The 19,318-nt window shown below is 39.9% G+C and overlaps 1 protein-coding gene across 2 annotated transcripts in view; it reads right to left on the bottom strand.

The window, feature by feature from the left end:
* Positions 1–4,578: 4,578 nt before the first annotated feature.
* The window catches only part of LOC309554028 (monocarboxylate transporter 2-like), a 145,125-nt gene continuing 130,385 nt past the window's right edge, over positions 4,579–19,318 (bottom strand). For both annotated transcript variants that reach the window (XM_082255548.1, XM_082255549.1), the window contains exons 3-5: positions 19,065–19,208; positions 7,262–8,038; positions 4,579–5,251 (exon numbers count right to left, since the gene is read on the bottom strand). In XM_082255548.1, coding sequence (XP_082111674.1) covers positions 4,998–5,251; positions 7,262–8,038; positions 19,065–19,208 — 1,175 coding nt within the window. In that variant the 3' untranslated portion in view covers positions 4,579–4,997. The remainder of the gene's footprint in view (positions 5,252–7,261; positions 8,039–19,064; positions 19,209–19,318) is intronic.

The following is a 19,318-nucleotide window of genomic DNA, read 5'->3' as shown; positions in this document are numbered from 1 at the left end:
CTCCGACTGACAATGCCTTCATCTGCTTTTATATTCAGAAGGTCAAAACCATCTTTGTTCATACATTATAGAGTTCAGAGTCAGTATTTTTTTCCTGGATTGAAAACCTGTCTCAAAAAATAGCACATATATCAAATCTGTTTGTGTTCAAACAGATTTGCTCACTACTGCGGCCTTTCATTTCTAACTTGCTGAAAAGTAATAATATAATTATTCAATTTATAATATTCAATGATACAGTTTAATCAGTCAGCCAGACACTATGCAAGCTTCTTGTTTGCAGGAAAGAAATTTGCCCATGTCCACCATCAACACAGATAGTGCTCACAGGGGAATCAGCATTTTTTCTTCTCCTGGCACGTCAGTGAGCAGGGAAAGCCGTCCCTGCTGGGAGAAGATAGTGATTATCGCTAGTGGCTATAGCAGCTGCTAGAAATAATCGCAAGAGAATCCACCAGACACGTTGTACCCAAGTTGATCGAGCGATCAACTTGGTGCAATCAGCCTGCCTATTAGCGGTTTAAATCTCAGCCGGTTCCTGCTGAACCAACCGAGATTCGAACCATGTATGGCCGGCCTAAGGAAATGCTTCATCCTGCATGTAGAAAATGAATGCCATCATTGCAACCTATGCAAAATAATTTGCATAGAATAACTGCTTTTTAGGCTGAACTCCAGGCTAAGCATAAGTTACAAATACAAGAGGCATGTGCATTCTTAAATGAATCTTGGGGTGCTTTGTATTTTTTTGTGCAGGAGCTTCCTGTTAGTAAAACCAGCAACCGCTGCTCTCTCTAATTTTGCAGGGTAAGGCCCCTTTTCACACGGGCTTTCTGATCCGGTCTGCCTGTCAGTCTTTCAGGCGGACCTGATCGGATGCTCCATGTACCTTTATGGAGCAGCGGATGTCAGCAGAGACATGTCCTCTGACACCCGATGCTATTCAATCCGATCTTGTCCACGAAATCCAGACGGATGGAAACCCTTTTTTCCATCTGTCTGGAGGATCGTATTGAATCAGAAAGGATTGGATGAAAATGGATAGGCGGTCTGTTTTCATCCGATCTCCCATAGAGGAGAGCGGGGCTCTTCCAGCTCGGTCTCTGCAAAGTAAGCGGAGACGGAGCTGTCATCCACCTGCTCAGCAGGGATCGGCAGATCGATCCCCGCTGAGAAAAACTGAGTTCGCCGAACGCACCGCTCATGTGAAAGGACCCTAACAGGTCTTGTAGGTCCTGCCCTCCTGTAGTTTTCAGAACTACAGAACAGTTCTGCTCTCTGCACTGGTTATGTGACGCACAGTAATGATGTCACTGCTACGTTTACAAGGTGATAGCTGGGTTTACAAAGGCATTTGGTGTGCACAAAGTAGATTTATTTACTTTGTGGCTATTGAGCTATATATTTAAATGAACGGTTTTGTTCTAGTAGTTCAGCTGTAAATAAAAGTACCATTTCTTTTTTTTAAATCTTATGATGTTGCTGTATATTGTGACATATTAGGAATTGTTTATATATTATATAATGTTATATATTAAAATGCTACAGGTTTGTAACATTACTGAAATGTCCACTATAAACTAGTTTCAATTTCAAATAATAATTATTATAATCAATAGACTAGTATAATATACTGCATTCAACAGGTATATTGACAAAGCAGTCACAAAGCCACCCGGTTCTCGTTTTTGGAATTGATAAATTAGACTTTCACATAAAATAGTAATTAAACAGGTAGACGCTGCGATTTCAGCAAATCTACTGTATTTTTTAAACACTGTTTCAGTTCTATTGTCCCCAGCCCCCTTTGTACATTCTTTCTAAAAGAATGTACTTATAACAGTCTTTCTCCATTGATGTTCAAGTCAATAAAAGTGCAATCTCAGGACACTCCCTAAATGTAACAAATATTTTTGTTTTATATGTTGCCATATTTGCTTTTATTATCATTTAAACACAAACTTAGGGCAAAGTAAATAGTCTTATATCTGTTATTGGTATTTACAAACTAGCTGGGTAATTTCAGAGGATCCATCAACATTTTGCTATTATTTGCTAATTAGGCTTTTTAAATAGTTCTGTGTAATATTATTGACATGAATTATTAGAAAAATATGTATGAAACAGAGAGGAACTCCAGGAAAAGCAGTTTCTCAAACCTTTTTGCATTGAAATAGGTTCAATCCTCCTATAGGGCATTTGAGCCAAGCTTTCTATGACACCAAGGGGTTGATTTACTAAAGGGAAATAAACTGTGCACTTTGCAAAGTGCAGTTGCGCTCTGCATGAGCAGCTGCTCCACAGCTTAGTAAATGAGGGGGATCTCTGCTGACTTCCATCATCCAATCATGTGCAAGCAAAAAGGCTGTTTTTTATTTTATTTTGCCTTGCATGTGATTGGTTACTCTTTGCAAAGTGAACCTTTACCTTATTTACTAAGCTCTGGAGCAACTGCTCTTGCAGAGTACAAATGCACTTTGCAAAGTGCACAGTCTATTTGCCTTTAGTAAACCAACCACCTAGAGAGATGAGTTCTCAATACATTTATATGGAGTATCCACTAGGGGTCAGCACAAGCACAGAAAATAGTGTACGCACCCTTTATCTGCTTTTTAATATCTTATAAATATATATATATTAGATATATGGTGAAAGAATTCTTCTATTCTGGTGACAACAGTAGCTCAGCCAAAGAGTCCCAATCTGTCACAGACATGCTTCGACTGGGGAGATATCTCCCCAAAAGGATCCCAGATATCAGAGAAAAAAAAATATTAAAATTCACCCCGCTCCTTCTAAAACACATACATTTTGGATGGATTTTTTCTTTTGAATTGAGAGTAAAACCAAATGGGATGGTTTTCCTATGCATATAGTACACCATAAATAACTTCTGCCCACTGTTCTTGTGATGTGCTGATGGGGCATACCAGAGCAGAAAAATAAAAAAATAAAAATAAGCCATGTTGGCTGGGTGAAACTATGTTTACTTATCTCAATGCATTTATTAAATATTATATTTAGCTTTTGTTGTAATAATTTAGTTCACCATGGAATATGCTTAAAACTATAGTTGCTGGAATACCTTTTATGTTACTTCCCTGGAATGTACAGACATTATTGTCTATGTACATTCCTAAGATAATGTAATTATAACATCTATAAAAATTGATCATTTAATCAATATTAATAAATGTTGCTGCTAGTGGCAGCATGTTGTTACAGCTTGCAATAATTAGTGATTTGCTGGATTCATTATGGATCACGTATTCCCATGTAAAATATCACGTATTTTGTTGCCCCAACTATTTTAGTTTATTTTTTGTAAGCTGTGAAGGGGCATAAAGCATATGGAGATTTTATTCTTAAAGCGGAAGTATACTCCCCCATTAAACTTTTACCTACAGGTAAGCCTATAATAAGGCTTACCTGTAGGTAAAATGAATATGTCCTAAACCTGCACGGTTTAGGAAATATTTGCCCTGCATGCACCCGCTGACAGTAGTGGTGCATGCGCTCTGAAGGTCCGGCGGACCTTCAAAGATCTTTGGCGGCTCCTTGCCAGAAAGAAAACTCCCGGGAGTGACATCATCGCAGCTCCGGCCACTCACAGTGCCGGAGCTGCCGAACCCGGAAGAGACGCCAAGGGAACATGACACCTCCCTCCGCGTTGTCCCGCCGACCGTGTCGGGGCTTCGCTCTAAGGTAAGTATTTCATAATGAGCTAGTATGCAATGCATACTAGCTAATTATGCCTTTGTCTTGCAGGTTTTTTTTTTTTTTTAATGTTGTGAGGATGCAACCGCTTTAATTAGCATAGCTGGGCTTTTCTGGGTGTGATTTTGGCAGGGTAAAGGTATTGTAACCATTTCTTTAAAAAAAAAAAATAGTGCACTAGTAAAGGAAAATGTAATATTACCTTCACACTGAAATAGATATTCAACTTAAATGCTTTAGAATAAACAATTGAATACCTCATCTATCTATTTATGTTTAAAAATGCAATTTACCTTTTTTGGATATTGGGACAATTTATTAAACTATGATGGAAATTAACTTTGTTTTGGAGCCCCTTAACATGTTTTACATCTTTTTGGTGCGCTGTGTTAAACGAGTCCATTTGTATTTATTGGGCCTCAATGCACATACCAAGACCAAGAATGCATCAGACTTTTTTGCCTTAAAAAAATAATGGCAACCAACCCATAACGGATAAACAATATGTTGATGTACTGCATATAAATGGACATGAAAATACACTGCATTGGTCTACATTTGTAAAAAAAAAAAAACAATTGCCCTTGTGATGGGTCAGTGGGTACACTACTTTTTTTGTAAATAAAAACACAAAAATCCAAACCTAAAATCATGCAATGTAAAAAAATCATTACCCTAAATCACTTGGGAGCATGATGAAGAATCTTCCCCCGTCAGGCACTTATGAAAATATGTTGTAGAATACAATGGAATTTTGTTTGACATGGGAAGCACACTACCTTATTAAACCTCATATTACGTTGTGATGTCATGTATTGTGTAACTTTAAAGTGCTGCATTTTTATTTATAAAGCTCAGTAACAGGAGAATTCAATCCCCCACTGAAAAGCACAGGTGGGGGGGTTTAAGCCAGTGAATATAACATTCACTATATATTCACTGCAAGTGAATCTTCCCGGTGCATGTGTTTAAATTACAAGGAATGATTAATCACTTGTGAATGTCACATTCACTGCTTTATACACAGTATATGTCCCTATGTGTTATAGCATGGTATTATTCAGTGTGGGTTTGGGTTTTTGTTTCGTTTTTTTTTGTTTTAGTTTTTTGTTTTTTTACAAAATGCAAAAATTAAAGCTCCCACCTGACCTTGCCTTAACATTTTCAAATGTAATTTACAAGTCTTTACATCATAATGCTCACAGTACAATTTTCTGAGTTCAGTACAATACTTGCATATCACTGGTTTTTAAAATATTAACAATAAATACAAGTTCTGCTTATATACTAGTTTCACGTTCAGATGAATTCTTCTGTGTGTTAGATTGCTTTTCGACTACATCAACCGAGTTTGGTGTGTTTAAAGGTTCAGCCTCTTTTTCTGCATTTTGTGCCTTGTTTGCTAACTTTTCTCTTGCAAGTAATCTGTAATTGATAGCATTCCCAATGAACAAATAGATACTTGCTACAATTACAATAACGCCGCATACAAAGTACATGTATTTGTAGCTTCCGGTTACGTCCACTAAAAAGCCTAAAGAAAAAAAGAGAAAAAAAAAAGTAAGCTTCTTACCTTCTGTCTATACAATTCATTCACACTCTATTTTATTTTTGTTTACAAGTTACTGTATGTTGGTTTCTCGCATTTTGGCAAGTATGTATATGGAAAAAATGGAAAATGTGAAGAAAAGAACAATATTGAGAAGATGCCCACAGGACCTTCTACTTCTTTAAGTTCATATACTAATCTCTTTATTAATGATCATGTTTACATACAGTGGTATATAAGAGAAACACACAATGCAGTAACAAAAAAGGGAGCTGTATGAGCTGTAGTTTCTACAGATAGGAGATGGATTGCAGCTGTTCTATTAGTCCCTTGCATGTTATGGCTAAAAAACTCCTATAAAAAAGAGGTTTGGGTTTAGAGAAAAGCTTGCAGTAAATTGTGATACCATAACCATTACCATATCATAACAATTTATGATGAACTATTACCCAGAGTTTCTAAAGTGCCAAAGTGGATAGCTCCATTAACAGCTCTTGACTGTCAGAGTCAGTCATTGCAAGGAAACCAACATGCAGGAAGAACTCTTAAACATGTCACAACTTAAACAAGTACACAACCTGACGCATTTATTTATCTATTATTGTGTATAGATGTAAACCTTGTATATTTCAGTGATTTTGTGCAATGCATTCTTTTATAAAGTAGAATTGAAAGTGCTTTAAATGCCAGGCTGTCTTGACTGTGTGACAAGGTTCCCTGCAGCCTCCTCTTTAAAGGCACTTCAGGCTGGGTCAATTGTTCACTCTCACCACGTATAATACAGGGCCCTCCATTTCATGTGATGACCCTGAGGCCCTGCCCACAGGCCTTTGCTTCTAGGAAAAATGGAAAGCACCAGAGTTGGTTAGATCTAAGTGCAATAATAAGTAATAATGCCTGTTTAGCAGTCCCTAGACTAGTGGTTCTCAATTCCGGTCCTTGGGACCCACCAACAGGCCAGGTTTGCAAGATAACTAAATGATATCACAGGTGATCTCATTTGCTGCTCAGTGATTGCACTATTCTAGTCTGCATCTCCCCAAGGTAATACTTAAAATCTGGCCTGTTAGTGGGTCCCGAGGACCGGAGTTGAGAACCACTGCCCTAGACTAAACAAGCATTTAAAGCTGAATTCCAAGAATTCAGCTCTTTTATAAAAAGAGAAGGTACACTATGGGGTTGATTTACTAAAGGAAAAAAAAAAACTGTGCATTTTGTGCTGGCTTTCTGTAAAAATGGGTCAGACACCTCTGGTGAGTTGCCATTTACCCTCTGAGCACCAGTGGTAAAGCATCTAGAAGATATATGCATCTAGAAGCACTTTATACAATTGGTGTTGGGCACAGTCACATTGGATTTCAGTTTGCATTTATATTGTGTCATTCATTTTTCTATGTAGTTTTTTCACCCATTGATCATGGTTTATATTTCAAAAACATTCTCAGATTCCCTTTTAGAGATATGTATGTTTACTTATGAGTACACATGGTGAAGCACCATTATCTTTACACAATCTTTTCCATTGCAAGGACTATTTGCCTTAAGAAAATCAACCCCTATGAGTTCAATCAATTAAATGAAGTCCAATGAGCTGCATGTCATCTCCTGAACTTCTCTATAATATTTATACCTGACAGGTTTATAGTACACCAAGAAGACAACTATCACTGTATTTCCAGGAGCCTAGTGCTTATTTTCAGGGTGTTAATATTTAGGTGTATGGTGCAGTGTGTTAATATTGCTGTGGAATCTTTTACTTTTATTTCTAAACTAGTAAAGATTTCATGTTTTGATACATATGTATAACTTTTCTACAACTGAAGCCATGAAAGTCGCTAAAGGTACCCACTTTTTGAACTCTGGCATCTGTCCAGGGTTCACTTATGCTATTGAAGGAATGTTCCAGTACAGGATATCTACACACATGCTTAGTTGCTAAATATAACAATATCTAGAAACTTTCTAAAAAAAAAAAGAAAAAATGAAAATTCTTACCTCCCAACGGAGGTCCAATTAATACTGGGCAACATTCCACAATGGTCACAAGTCCAACTGCACTGGAGAATCTTGCTGCTCCAACAAGGTCCATTAGTGTTTCAAAAAGAACACTGCTTACCATACCAAAGGCAAAGCCAAAGAATATTGCGTATATCACTAATCCTGTGTAATCGTTAGCAAAGGGGCACATTACATGGCATATACCATTGTATAAAATTGCAAAACTGAAAAAATATTGTATTCTTGGACGGACATACTTAGAGTTTGCAACCATTCCCATGCTAGGTCTCGCTACCATGTCTACAAAAGCCAATATGGATAGTAAAAAAGCAGATGAATACTCATCTATTCCCATATGCTTGGCATATGGTGCCAGGAAAACAATTGGGGCAAAGAAGCCCAAGAACATAATAACATTCCCTGATAAATAAATAAGGAATCCCCTATGTTTAAAAAGTGATAAATCTAAATATTTGTTAATATTTTGACATACTGTCATCTTCTCTGCTTTCTCTAGGTCTTTTTGTACAGGTCTAGGTCCAATAGGTCTCATGAGAGATCCAGCCACACAGCAATTTAACAGGAGTCCTCCTAGCACTAAAAAACTCCCTCTCCATCCAAGTTTATTGAAAAGAAACTGATTTAGAGGTGCTAAAGTACTTAAAAATACTGGGCTTCCTGCCATGGCCAGTCCATTTGCAATAGGCCTTTTTTTGAAGAAGTATTTTCCAATAATTGTTAAAGAAGGCTGAAGATTAAATGCTAATCCAAAACCTACAACAGAAAAAAAAAACCTTAGTCAATCAGAATTGCATTATTAACAAACGCAAAGCAATGCCAAGCTACAAGAACAAAGTCAATTTGTTAGTTGTGAAAATCTTTTTTTTTCCAAGTTAGAATGGAAGTAGTGTTATTTCACATTTTTAACTTATGTATCTTCATATCGTTCTTTTCAAAGTTTAATGATCAATAGTAATGTATTTTTGGTATTTAAGTTGTAATTATTGCACATTTCTTTGACCATTTATTTGTTCAACGTTTTCAAAATTACATTATTTTGAAGTGCAGATGCATTTTACTATTGCATATACATATGCAGAAAATATATGATCCTTATCCCTAAAATGTATTACCTTCACAACAGTTAACCTGTCTTTCACACTTATCTACCCTTACAATTTAAGTTACGCTTATAATCCATAAAACTGTAAGGTTTTCCTTACCCACCCTGAAAAAGAACACCTAATCTGCCCTAACACTTACCAACAGATTAAACACATTTTTTTTTTTTTCAAATTGCATCTCATTAAATTAGAATATCATCAAAAAGTTAACTGTTTTATTTATTTCAGTAATTCAATCCAAAAAGAGAAACTCAAATATTTTATATAGATGTGTTACACACAGTTATATATTTCAAGCATTTCTTTCTTTTAATTTTGATGATTATGGTGTACAGCAAATGAAAACCCAAAGTTCAGTATCTCAGAAAATTAGAATATTACAGAAGACTAATAAAAAAAAAAGTATTTTTATTACAGAAATGTTGGCTTACTGAAAGTATGTCCATTTACAGTATAGTAACCACTCAATACTTGGTCGGGGCTTCTTTTGCATGAATTATTGCATCAATGCCGCATGGTATGGAGGCGATCAGCCTGTGGCACTGCTGAGGTGTTATGAATGCCCAGATTTCTTTGATGGTGACCTTCAGCTCGTCTGCATTTTTATGTCTGGTGACTCTAATCTTCCTCTTACAATACTCCACATATTTTTTTATGGTGTTTACGTCAGGCAAGTTTGCTGGCCAATCAAGCACAGTGATACCATGATCATTACACCCGGTAATGGTACGTTTGGCAGTGTGGGCAGGTGCCAAGTCCTGCTGGAAAATGAAAACAACATCGCCATAAAGTTGGTCATCAGAGGGAAGCATTAAGTGCTCTAGAATTTCATGGTAGAGGGCTGCACTGACTTTTGACTTGATAAAACACAATGGACTAACACCAGCAGATGACATGGCTCCCCAAATCATCACTGACAGTGGAAACTTCACACTGGACCTCTCAACTCTTCCTCCAGACCTGGGACCTTGATTTCCAAATGAATTGCAAAATTTTCCACAGTCCATTATGATTTGAGGAGCCATGTCATCTGCTGGTGTTGGTCCACTGTGTTTTATCAAGTCCAAAGTAAGTATAGCCCTCTACCAGGAAATTCTAGAGAATGTCTGCTGACCAACTTTATGGAGATGCTGATTTCATTTTCCAGCAGAACTTGACACCTGCCCACACTGCCAAAAGTACCAATACCTGGTTAAATGATCATGGTTTCGCTGTGCTTAATTGGCCAGCAAACTCATCTGACCTTCTGACCTAAACCCATAGAGAATTTGTGGGGTATTGTCAAGAGGAAGATGAGAGACACCAGACCCAACATTTCAGATGAGCTGAAGGCCGTTATTAAAGCAATCTGGGCTTTCATCACACCTCAGCAGTGCCACAGGCTAAACGCCTCCATGCCATGCCCCATTGATGCAGGAATTAATACAAAAGGAGCCCTGACCAAGTATTGAGTGCATACTATAATGTACATGGACATACTTTTCAGCAAGCCAACATTTCTGTATTAAAAATCCTTTTTTTTTTTTTATTGATCTTATGTAGTATTATAATTTTCTGAGACACTGAATTTTGAGTTTTCATTAGCTGTAAGCCATAATCATCAAAATTAAAAAAATAAATGCATGAAATATATCACACTGTGTGTGATGCATCTCTATAAAATATATGAGTTTCCCTTTTTGAATTAAATTACTGAAATAAATTAACTGTTTGATGATATTCTAATTTTATGAGATACACCTGTATATATATATTTATTCTTATGCTGCTCAAAAAAATTAAAGGAATACTTTGAAAACACATCAGATCTCAATGAAGAAAAATATCATGCTCAATATCCACACTGATGATTTCCATCACTTGATGGAAATGAAAATGATTAACCTACAGAGGCCTGAATTCAAAGACACCCCAAAAATAAAAGTAAAAAATAATGCAGCAGGCTAGTCCATTTTGCTGAAATTGAATTGCAACAACTCAAAATGGTACTCAGTAGTTTGTATGGCCCCCACATGCATGTATGCATGCCTGACAACATCAGCGCATACTCCTAATGAGACGACAGATGGCGTCCTGGGGTATTTCCACCCAGATCTGGACAGGGCATCACTGAGCTCCTAAACAGACTGAGATGCAACCTGGCAGCGTCCAATGGACAGAAACATAATGTCCCAGAGGTGTTCAATTGGATTTAGGTCAGGTGAGCATGGGCGCCATTCAATGGTATCAATTCCTTCATCCTCCAGGAACTGGCTGCATACTCTCACCACATGGGGCCAGGCATTGTCGTGCACCAGGAGGAACCCAGGACCAATTGCACCAGAGTAGGGTTTGACAATGGGTCCAAGGATTTCATGCCAATACCTAATGGCAGGCAGGGTGCCATTGTCTAGCCTGTAGAGGTTTGTGCGTCCCTAACATGGATATGCCTCACTAGGCCACCACTCACCCACCACCAAACCGGTCTTTCTGAAAGATGTTACAAGCAGCATAACATTCTCCATGGCTTCTCCAGACCCTTTCACGTCTGTCAAATGTGCTCAGGGTGATCCTGCTCTTGTCTGTGAAAAGCACAGGGTGCCAGTGGTGGACCTATCAATTCTAGTGTTCAATGGTAAATACCAATCGAGCTCTACGTTGCTGAGAAGTGAGCACAGGGCCCACTAGAGGACGTTGGGCCCTCAGGCCACCATTATGAAGTCTGTTTCTGATTATTTGGTCAGACACAGTCACACCAGGGGCCTGCTGGAAGTCATTTTGTAGGGCTCTGGCAGTGCTCATCCTGTTTCTCCTTGCACAAATGAGCAGATAACGGTCCGGCTGATGGGTTAAGGACTTTCTACGGTTCTGTCCGGCTCTCCTATAGTAAATGCCTGTCTCCTGGAATCTCGTCCATGCTCTTGAGACTGTGCTGGGAGACACAGCAAACCTTCTGGCAATAGCATGTATTGATGTGCCATTCTGGGGGAGTTGGATTGCCTGTGCAACCTCTTTGGGGTCTAGTTATCGCCTCATACTACCAATAGTGACACTGACCCTGGCCAAATGCCAAACTAGTGAAAACAGTCAGAAAAGATGAGTAGGGAAAAAAAATGTCAGTGGCCTCAACCTGTAAAACTATTCCTGTTTTGGAGGTTGTCTCGTTGTTGCCCATCTAGCACCTAGTTGGTAATTTAATTAACACCAAAGCAGCTGAAATTGATTAACAACCCCCTCTGCTACTTAACTGACCAGATCAATATTCCAGGAGCTTAATTGATTTGATGCTATACTCTAATTAAAAAGTGTTCCTTTCATTTTTTGAGCAGTGTAAATATTTCCTGGCCCACCTCACGTCAGCACACAATGAGTTAACACTCCTCTGGAACCCACAGGAGCACCTCTTCCTAGCTAAATAAAAGACAGCCCCTCCCCCACGGAAATGCTCTTTTTTTGGTCATGCTCAAATGCCACCTGTGGATTGCAGTTGGTAAGTACTTTGGTTACTGCAAGTATATCCCTCCCTGCCGAACCTACACCGCCATGTTCAGCCTCTCATGGAGTTGGAAGACCCTGAATGTTGGATAATAAACCTCCTAAAAAACTGGGTGCCCTTTGGGTCAAGCAGCAGACAAATAATGCTTAGATAGCATGAATATTCTACAGGTGTGGTATTACTAAGCTCTGCAATGTCACCACTGGGGGTTTTCCTGTCTTGTATGGGCAGCGTGCCCTACTGCTCTCCTGACTTTGTTTTCAGTCTGAGAGCAGCAGTGGATGATGTCACAGGGGGTGGGGAGGCGTGGCGGTGCAGGGTAGTGACCGCCAGTCACCAAGCAGCAGCTTAAACAGTCTTAGAGCCGTCAGAGGAACTGGTTTCTCTCCTCTCTCTGCAGTCATGCCAGTTTTCTCTTGCGCAGTAAAGATATGTTGCTTTTTTCTCCCCTAATGTGCTGTGTTCCTGGGGGTTAGACAGTCTGACTGGTTTTTGTCTCAGATTCTGTGTCTTCTGTCGGCCTCTGGTAGGGCTGTCTGGCCTCACCTGCTGCTGCTTCTGAAGTAAGTAGATGAAAGCAGATGGGTCTTAAAGGGGACAGGTACCTGTTTTTTCTTGGTGAGAGAATTATGATTTTTTTTTCCATATTTCTTTTTTGCATGAGCTCTCCACACCTGTCAGTGGCACAGACGACTAGCAAAAGGTAGGAGGGGGCAGCGTGGGACATATTTTTAAAAGAGTGCTCAAGGAATGCTCAGGGAATGCAGTGTGGTGTTTTGCATTATTTTAGGAGCAGAAGCCCTAACCGCAAACACTCCAGAAAACATAAGACCCGCCACTGGTCATCTCCTGACCGGGACAATCTGCATTTCTTGGATTCTTGCACAGGGCGGCTTTCATGCTCCTTAAGCAGCTCACGCGGCAATGGCTCAAATGCTTTCAAATCAGTGCAATAGAAAATCCCTTGCTCAGCCCTAGATGCATGTTGGACCTGCATGCAGTTTGCAGTGACGGGAAATTAATTTGCATGGATTGCCTCAAATGAAAATGGATAAGGAAGCGGATGCACAAATTTCAAAGCCTAGATGCTGCAGCTGAAAGTATGCGGCAAATATCAATGCCACAGGCAAGGGGCAGGCCCAACCATCATGAAAAGCACACAGATATTTCCAAATGTGAAAAAGGAAGGGCCTTCTTTTCCCATAAAGACAGAGTTAAAAGCTCATTGATGAAGAATGGGAGAGATCTGATAAGAAGATCAAACTACAGTAATGGTCTTCAAGCTTTATCCAGTAAAGGTGGCTAATGCATGTTTAAGCAACGTGCTTCCAGGAATGGAAGGGGCCTGATAGCATCTGGTGCGCAAGTGTCTTTGCCTTTCAATACCTTTAGGGATCCTATGGTTTGAAAAGTGGACTTTTTTCACTCCAGATGCAGTCCAATGCATTTTTATTCAAAAATGCATGAACAGTGTTTACCATGAATTCCAACCAGTGCAGTGTGTTCCAGTACAGTCAACTAAATTAGAACATGTTGCATTTTTTCTGTATGGAATGCATCTGTAACATGGCAAAACTCATTAAAAAGGCACCTGAACACTTCTAAAATGTGAATGCAGAAAGGCCCCTTCAACTCAGAAGTTGTGGTGAACTGGCCCGCAGACTTGCAGAAAATCTATACTGTGGCAGGTGTTTTTCCTGTTGACTAGCAACAGCGTTAACTGTAATGTTTAAAGCATTAAGAAATGGCCTTTCCACTGGAACCTGCTGGAGTAGGCATGGGTCTGGAGGACTTGAGCCTGGCTGATTTTTGGCTGAGGCTTCAATAGACCTAGCTTTAGGGGTGGAACATTAAGTCACACTAATGAGAGCTTTGTGGTTGTGCCACTGGAGGGTGGATGAAGCTTCCACGCAAGACATTTGTAACATTCTCCATAATAGGAGGTTGTTTTTTGGCAAAACGCTGGATGAAGCATGTGCCTTTTTGCTCAAGTCGGTCAATCTTTAGAAGGGTTCGGGAGGCCAAATCTTATAGGCCAGGCTGAAACTTACCTGACCACAGCGAAGGGAGTTTGAACTTGCTTTTTTCATGAAATCCAATACAGAGCAGGCTGCTAGACATCTGGAAAGTCTTTGAAGTTGGGCCCAACCAGTGTCTTCCAGTGGGAGCCAGGATAGCCTCCTTTTTGAAGGGTTTGGGCGACAAACATCAAAGACAGCTAGCTGGGAGTACAATCACCAAATCCTTTCATTCATGATCAACAGATCTCAATTGGAAAGAATTACTGCAAAATTACGTATAAGAATTATACTGCAACAAGTCCATAGTGCTGCTGCCACAAATCTGGGTGTTTCTCCCCATTCTTTCCAGTACCCAAGGCACCATGAGCTTTCCCAACTGTCTGGGTTTCAAGAAATCGAATGGGTACATACACAACAAAAGGTTTAAGATGGAGTCTGTGCAAACGGTCATGGCGATAGTTCAGCATGAGGACCGGTTAGAGTCAATTGACCTGGCTTATGTATACTTCCATGTAACAATCGGTGCGTAACACCAGAGACATCTGAGATTTGCAGTGACCGGCTGCTACTTCCAGTTCAGGTGTTTGCCATTTTTAGAATTGGCACAGCACCAAGAAACCTTTTTGAAAATTTTGTTGGCAGTAGTGGCAGTAATTCTTCTTACTGGGGATAAGGCTCTACCACTACTTGGACAACGTTTTGATAGTCGCAGGTGTAAAGAAGGAGCAGGCAAAGCATTCAAACCTTGTCCTAGAAATTATTTTCCAAGTTCAGTCGACTAGTGAACAAACCGGAAAAGCAATAAACCAACAACAGTGCTGCGCCAAAGTGAATCTAGTGCATAAATAAAAGTAATAGATGACGTGTTTAAAAATTAAATGATATTGCCATAACAAGGCCACGGCAAAGAAAATCTGGTGCATACACTAAAATCACTAATAATTGAAATGGAAGACGTGAAAAACAAATAATCTATATACTTGTGCTAATATCGTAAAGTGTAAATGTCATAAAAAATCAACTAAATAACAATGCGATAAAGTATGCTTAAAAGTCCAGACAAGTGCAAGGCCATTGGAGCCTAGTGGAATGCCGATGCTCTGACTGTCTTGAATATAAGGCAGTTTTTTCTAGCATTGCAAAACTTTCAGGATCTTCCTCCAAGGGGCCCGAGTGAAGTTGATGATTGACAACAAGACATCAGTAGCCTACATTGCCCATGATATTGCCCATGTAACAAACTTTTCGCTGGATGGAGAGCGGCTTAAAGGCAGTTAATGGCAGTCTACTTACTGGGAAAGCAGGATCCACTAACAGATCAGTTAGGCAAATTATTTTCCAATAATACGTACCTCAACTAGTATTGGCTCTATGGGGCATTCCAGTGGTAGTTCTCATAGAGAGTCCACTGAACACACAACTTCCGGTATTTGTAACAAGGTACAAAGGTGAAGTGATAGAAGGTGGATTCACGGTGTCATGGGAATTTTTCTGTTGGTGTTGCTATTCATCCAGTTTCCTTGATTATCAAGATTCTTCTAAACATTTGGACAGAATACGTTTATGTCATACAGGTGCTTTCCACCTGCCGAGTAGGCCTTCGTTTTTTATTGCTCCCCCAGATGTTATCCGCACCACCAATCCCGTTCCGGTCAAACAAGATCTTTTATGCCAAGGTCAATGGCAGCACCCCAATCCAGTGAGATTCTTAATAGCCTGGCTATTGAATTGGCCGAACTAGAGGTGCAGGGATTCTCATCCGAGGGGATTCAGACCTTGGTGAAGACCACAAGACCATGAACGCTACATACAGTGGGTACGGAAAGTATTCAGACCCCCTTAAATTTTTCACTCTTTGTTATATTGCAGCCATTTGCTAAAATCATTTAAGTTCATTCTTCTTCCTCATGAATGTACACATAGCACCCCATACTGACAGAAAAACACAGAATTGTTGACATTGTTGCAGATTTATTAAAAAAGAAAAACTGAAATATCACATGGTCCTAAGTATTCAGACCCTTTGCTGTGACACTCATATATTTAACTCAGGTGCTTTCCATTTCTTCTGATCATCCTTGAGATGGTTCTACACCTTCATTTGAGTCCAGCTGTGTTTGATTATACTGATTGGACTTGATTAGGAAAGCCACACACCTGTCTATATAAGACCTTCCAGATCACAATGCATGTCAGAGCAAATGAGAATCATGAGGTCAAAGGAACTGCCTGAAGAGCTCAGAGACAGAATTGTGGCAAGGCACAGATCTGGCCAAGGTTACAAAAAGATTTCTGCTGCACTTAAGGTTCCTAAGAGCACAGTGGCCTCCATAATCCTCAAATGGAAGACGTTTGGGACGACCAGAACCCTTCCTAGAGCTGGCCGTCCGGCCAAACTGAGCTATCGGGGGAGAAGAGCCTTGGTGAGAGAGGTAAAGAAGAACCCAAAGATCACTGTGGCTTAGCTCCAGAGATGCAGTCAGGAGATGGGAGAAAGTTGTAGAAAGTCAACCATCACTGCAGCCCTCCACCAGTCGGGGCTTTATGGCAGAGTGGCCCGACGGAAGCCTCTCCTCAGTGTAAGACACATGAAAGCCTGCATGGAGTTTGCTAAAAAACACCTGAAGGACTCCAAGATGGTGAGAAATAAGATTCTCTGGTCTGATGAGACCAAAATAGAACTTTTTGGCCTTAATTCTAAGCGGTATGTGTGGAGAAAACCAGGCACTGCTCATCACCTGTCCAATACAGTCCCAACAGTGAAGCATGGTGGTGGCAGCATCATGCTGTGGGGGTGTTTTTCAGCTGCAGGGACAGGACGACTGGTTGCAATCAAGGGAAAGATGAATGCGGCCAAGTACAGGGATATCCTGGACAAAAACCTTCTCCAGAGTGCTCTGGACCTCAGACTGGGCCGAAGGTTTACCTTCCAACAAGACAATGACCCTAAGCACACAGCTAAAATAACGAAGGAGTGGCTTCACAACAACTCCGTGACTGTTCTTGAATGGCCCAGCCAGAGCCCTGACTTAAACCCAATTGAGCATCTCTGGAGAGACCTAAAAATGGCTGTCCACCAACGTTTACCATCCAACCTGACAGAACTGGAGAGGATCTGCAAGGAGGAATGGCAGAGGATCCCCAAATCCAGGTGTGAAAGACTTGTTGCATCTTTCCCAAAAAGACTCCTGGCTGTATTAGATCAAAAGGGGGATTCTAATAAATACTGAGCAAAGGGTCTGAATACTTAGGACCATGTGATATTTCAGTTTTTCTTTTTTAATAAATCTGCAACAATGTCAACAATTCTGTGTTTTTCTGTCAGTATGGGGTGCTATGTGTACATTCATGAGGAAGAAGAATGAACCTAAATGATTTTAGCAAATGGCTGCAATATAACAAAGAGTGAAAAATTTAAGGGGGTCTGAATACTTTCCGTACCCACTGTATAAGAGGATATGAAGGAAGTTTATTCTGTTTGCTCAGCAAAGTTTTCTTTCTTGTGTCCCCAGCTCTAGCCAATATCTTGGACATTTTTACAACCAGTGCTTGTGGTTGGTCTGGCATATAACTCAATTAAAGTGTAGGTCTCTGCCTTATCCTCTTTTTCAAGAGCTCTGAAAGCACTAGTACAGACATCCTTTGCTTCAATAGCTTAATTTTCATTGCGGTTCCCAGTGTTAAAAGTTGTTCCTCTGACAGCAGTTGCTTCAGTCAGAAGCATTTAGGAGATTGCAGCACTTTCCTGCAAAGACCCCCTTTGTGTCTTTTTACCAGAAATAGTGATACTACATCCATCTCCAAGTGGTATCCAGTTTCCAGGAAAACCTGGGGCAGTCCCTCCAAGCATTCACATGGAGTCACTGAGTACACAACAGGAAGACTTCAGGTCCTTACACAAGTTGCTAACCATGCACATGGAAAGGCCAAAGACATGAGGAAAATGGACAATCTTTTAATTTTGGCATCAGGTTCTTGAGTCCTCTTCTATTGGTTTACCAGGGTGATTAGATTGGCCTTTCTGCTCAGGAACAGGGACAAGCTCCTTTGACCGTAAGGGTGGCAGCCTTTGGGGCAGTTATGCAAGGATTTCAGAGAAGGATATATGAGAGATGGCTAGCCCTATATTTGACTTTACAAGCTAGGCATGCAGTCTGCAAGTTCTGCAAAGTTTGGGACGAGACATATAATTATTTTTGTCTCTGGCAGCTTTTCTTGGATTGTCAGTGCTTCTTTTCATGTGTTCTCTCCAGCCCATTTATTAAGCTAGTTATATCCCATTGTGTGCTGATGTGAGGTGGGGCAGGAATATGGAAAATCGTTATTAAATACTTATCGAAATTTTCCTTTCCTGGCCTATCCTCATGCCAGCACAGGACTCCCTCCCTAGTGGCCTGTCGCAGGCTAGGTTAACGAACACTTCAGTGGGGGAGGGACTGCCTTTTATTTAGCCTTGGAAGAGGTGGTCCTGTGGGCTCCAGAGCAGGCGTTAATCCATTGTGTGCTGATGTGAGGATAGGCCAAGAAAGGAAAATATGATACGTATTTGATAACAATTTTCCATATATATATATATATATATATATATATATATATATATATATATATATATATATGTGTTTTTTTTTTTCTTTTTTACAGTGACAGCTAGGCCTCGCTCCTACTTAAGCATAAAACCCATGTGTAAACCCATGTGAGGGCCATGTTTTGCCTACATCCGCATGAAGGCATTCTCATTCATATCAATTGGAACGCAGTGGCTACAACACCTATGATTTTGTGACACTAAAATTCTCAGTGTTTACAGACACTAGTATTATATATAGGACATGGTGTCTTGACTAATTTTAGAGATTAGTTGCAGTATTTTAAGACTTCAATATTTTTGTTTAGCCACTAAAACGTATCATCATGAAAATTATTTTGGTCTTATTGACCTGTGCATGAATAATTACAGGCTATTTTTGGTCATTTCTTAATTTAATTTCTCTAAACATAAAAAGTGTATTGAATAGTGTTGCATTTACATGTTAACAATACATTTAGGAAACTAGAAAGCGAAACATGCTGTCAGTAGTAGTGTTAGCTGGAGGACTTTAGTGGTGGTAGCAGCAGTAAGAGTAGTAGTAGCAGCAGCTGCAAGAGAAGCATTAGACTATCAGTAGTATATTAGCACTTACCACCAATGACTCCAATGCAAATGTATAACTGTAGGACACTGTTGCAGAATGAAGCAGCAATCATTCCCAAGGAGCATAGTAATCCTCCTGCCATTACGACTGGACGACTCCCATACCTGTTTACCAGAATACTGCTTATTGGGCCTGTAACAAAAACAAATAGTTCCATGTAATCAATAAATCAAGAATAACTTCATAGAAATGCTAAAACCTTTGAATCTGATTTCATATTAGACTCTTGTACCCCCAGGTAT

This window comes from Pelophylax lessonae (assembly GCF_965119305.1).
Source record: "Pelophylax lessonae genome assembly, chromosome: 4".
Classification (NCBI taxonomy): Eukaryota; Metazoa; Chordata; class Amphibia; order Anura; family Ranidae; genus Pelophylax; species Pelophylax lessonae.
Note: the sequence above shows the minus strand (reverse complement) of the source record. Positions and strands in the feature narration are given on the sequence as shown.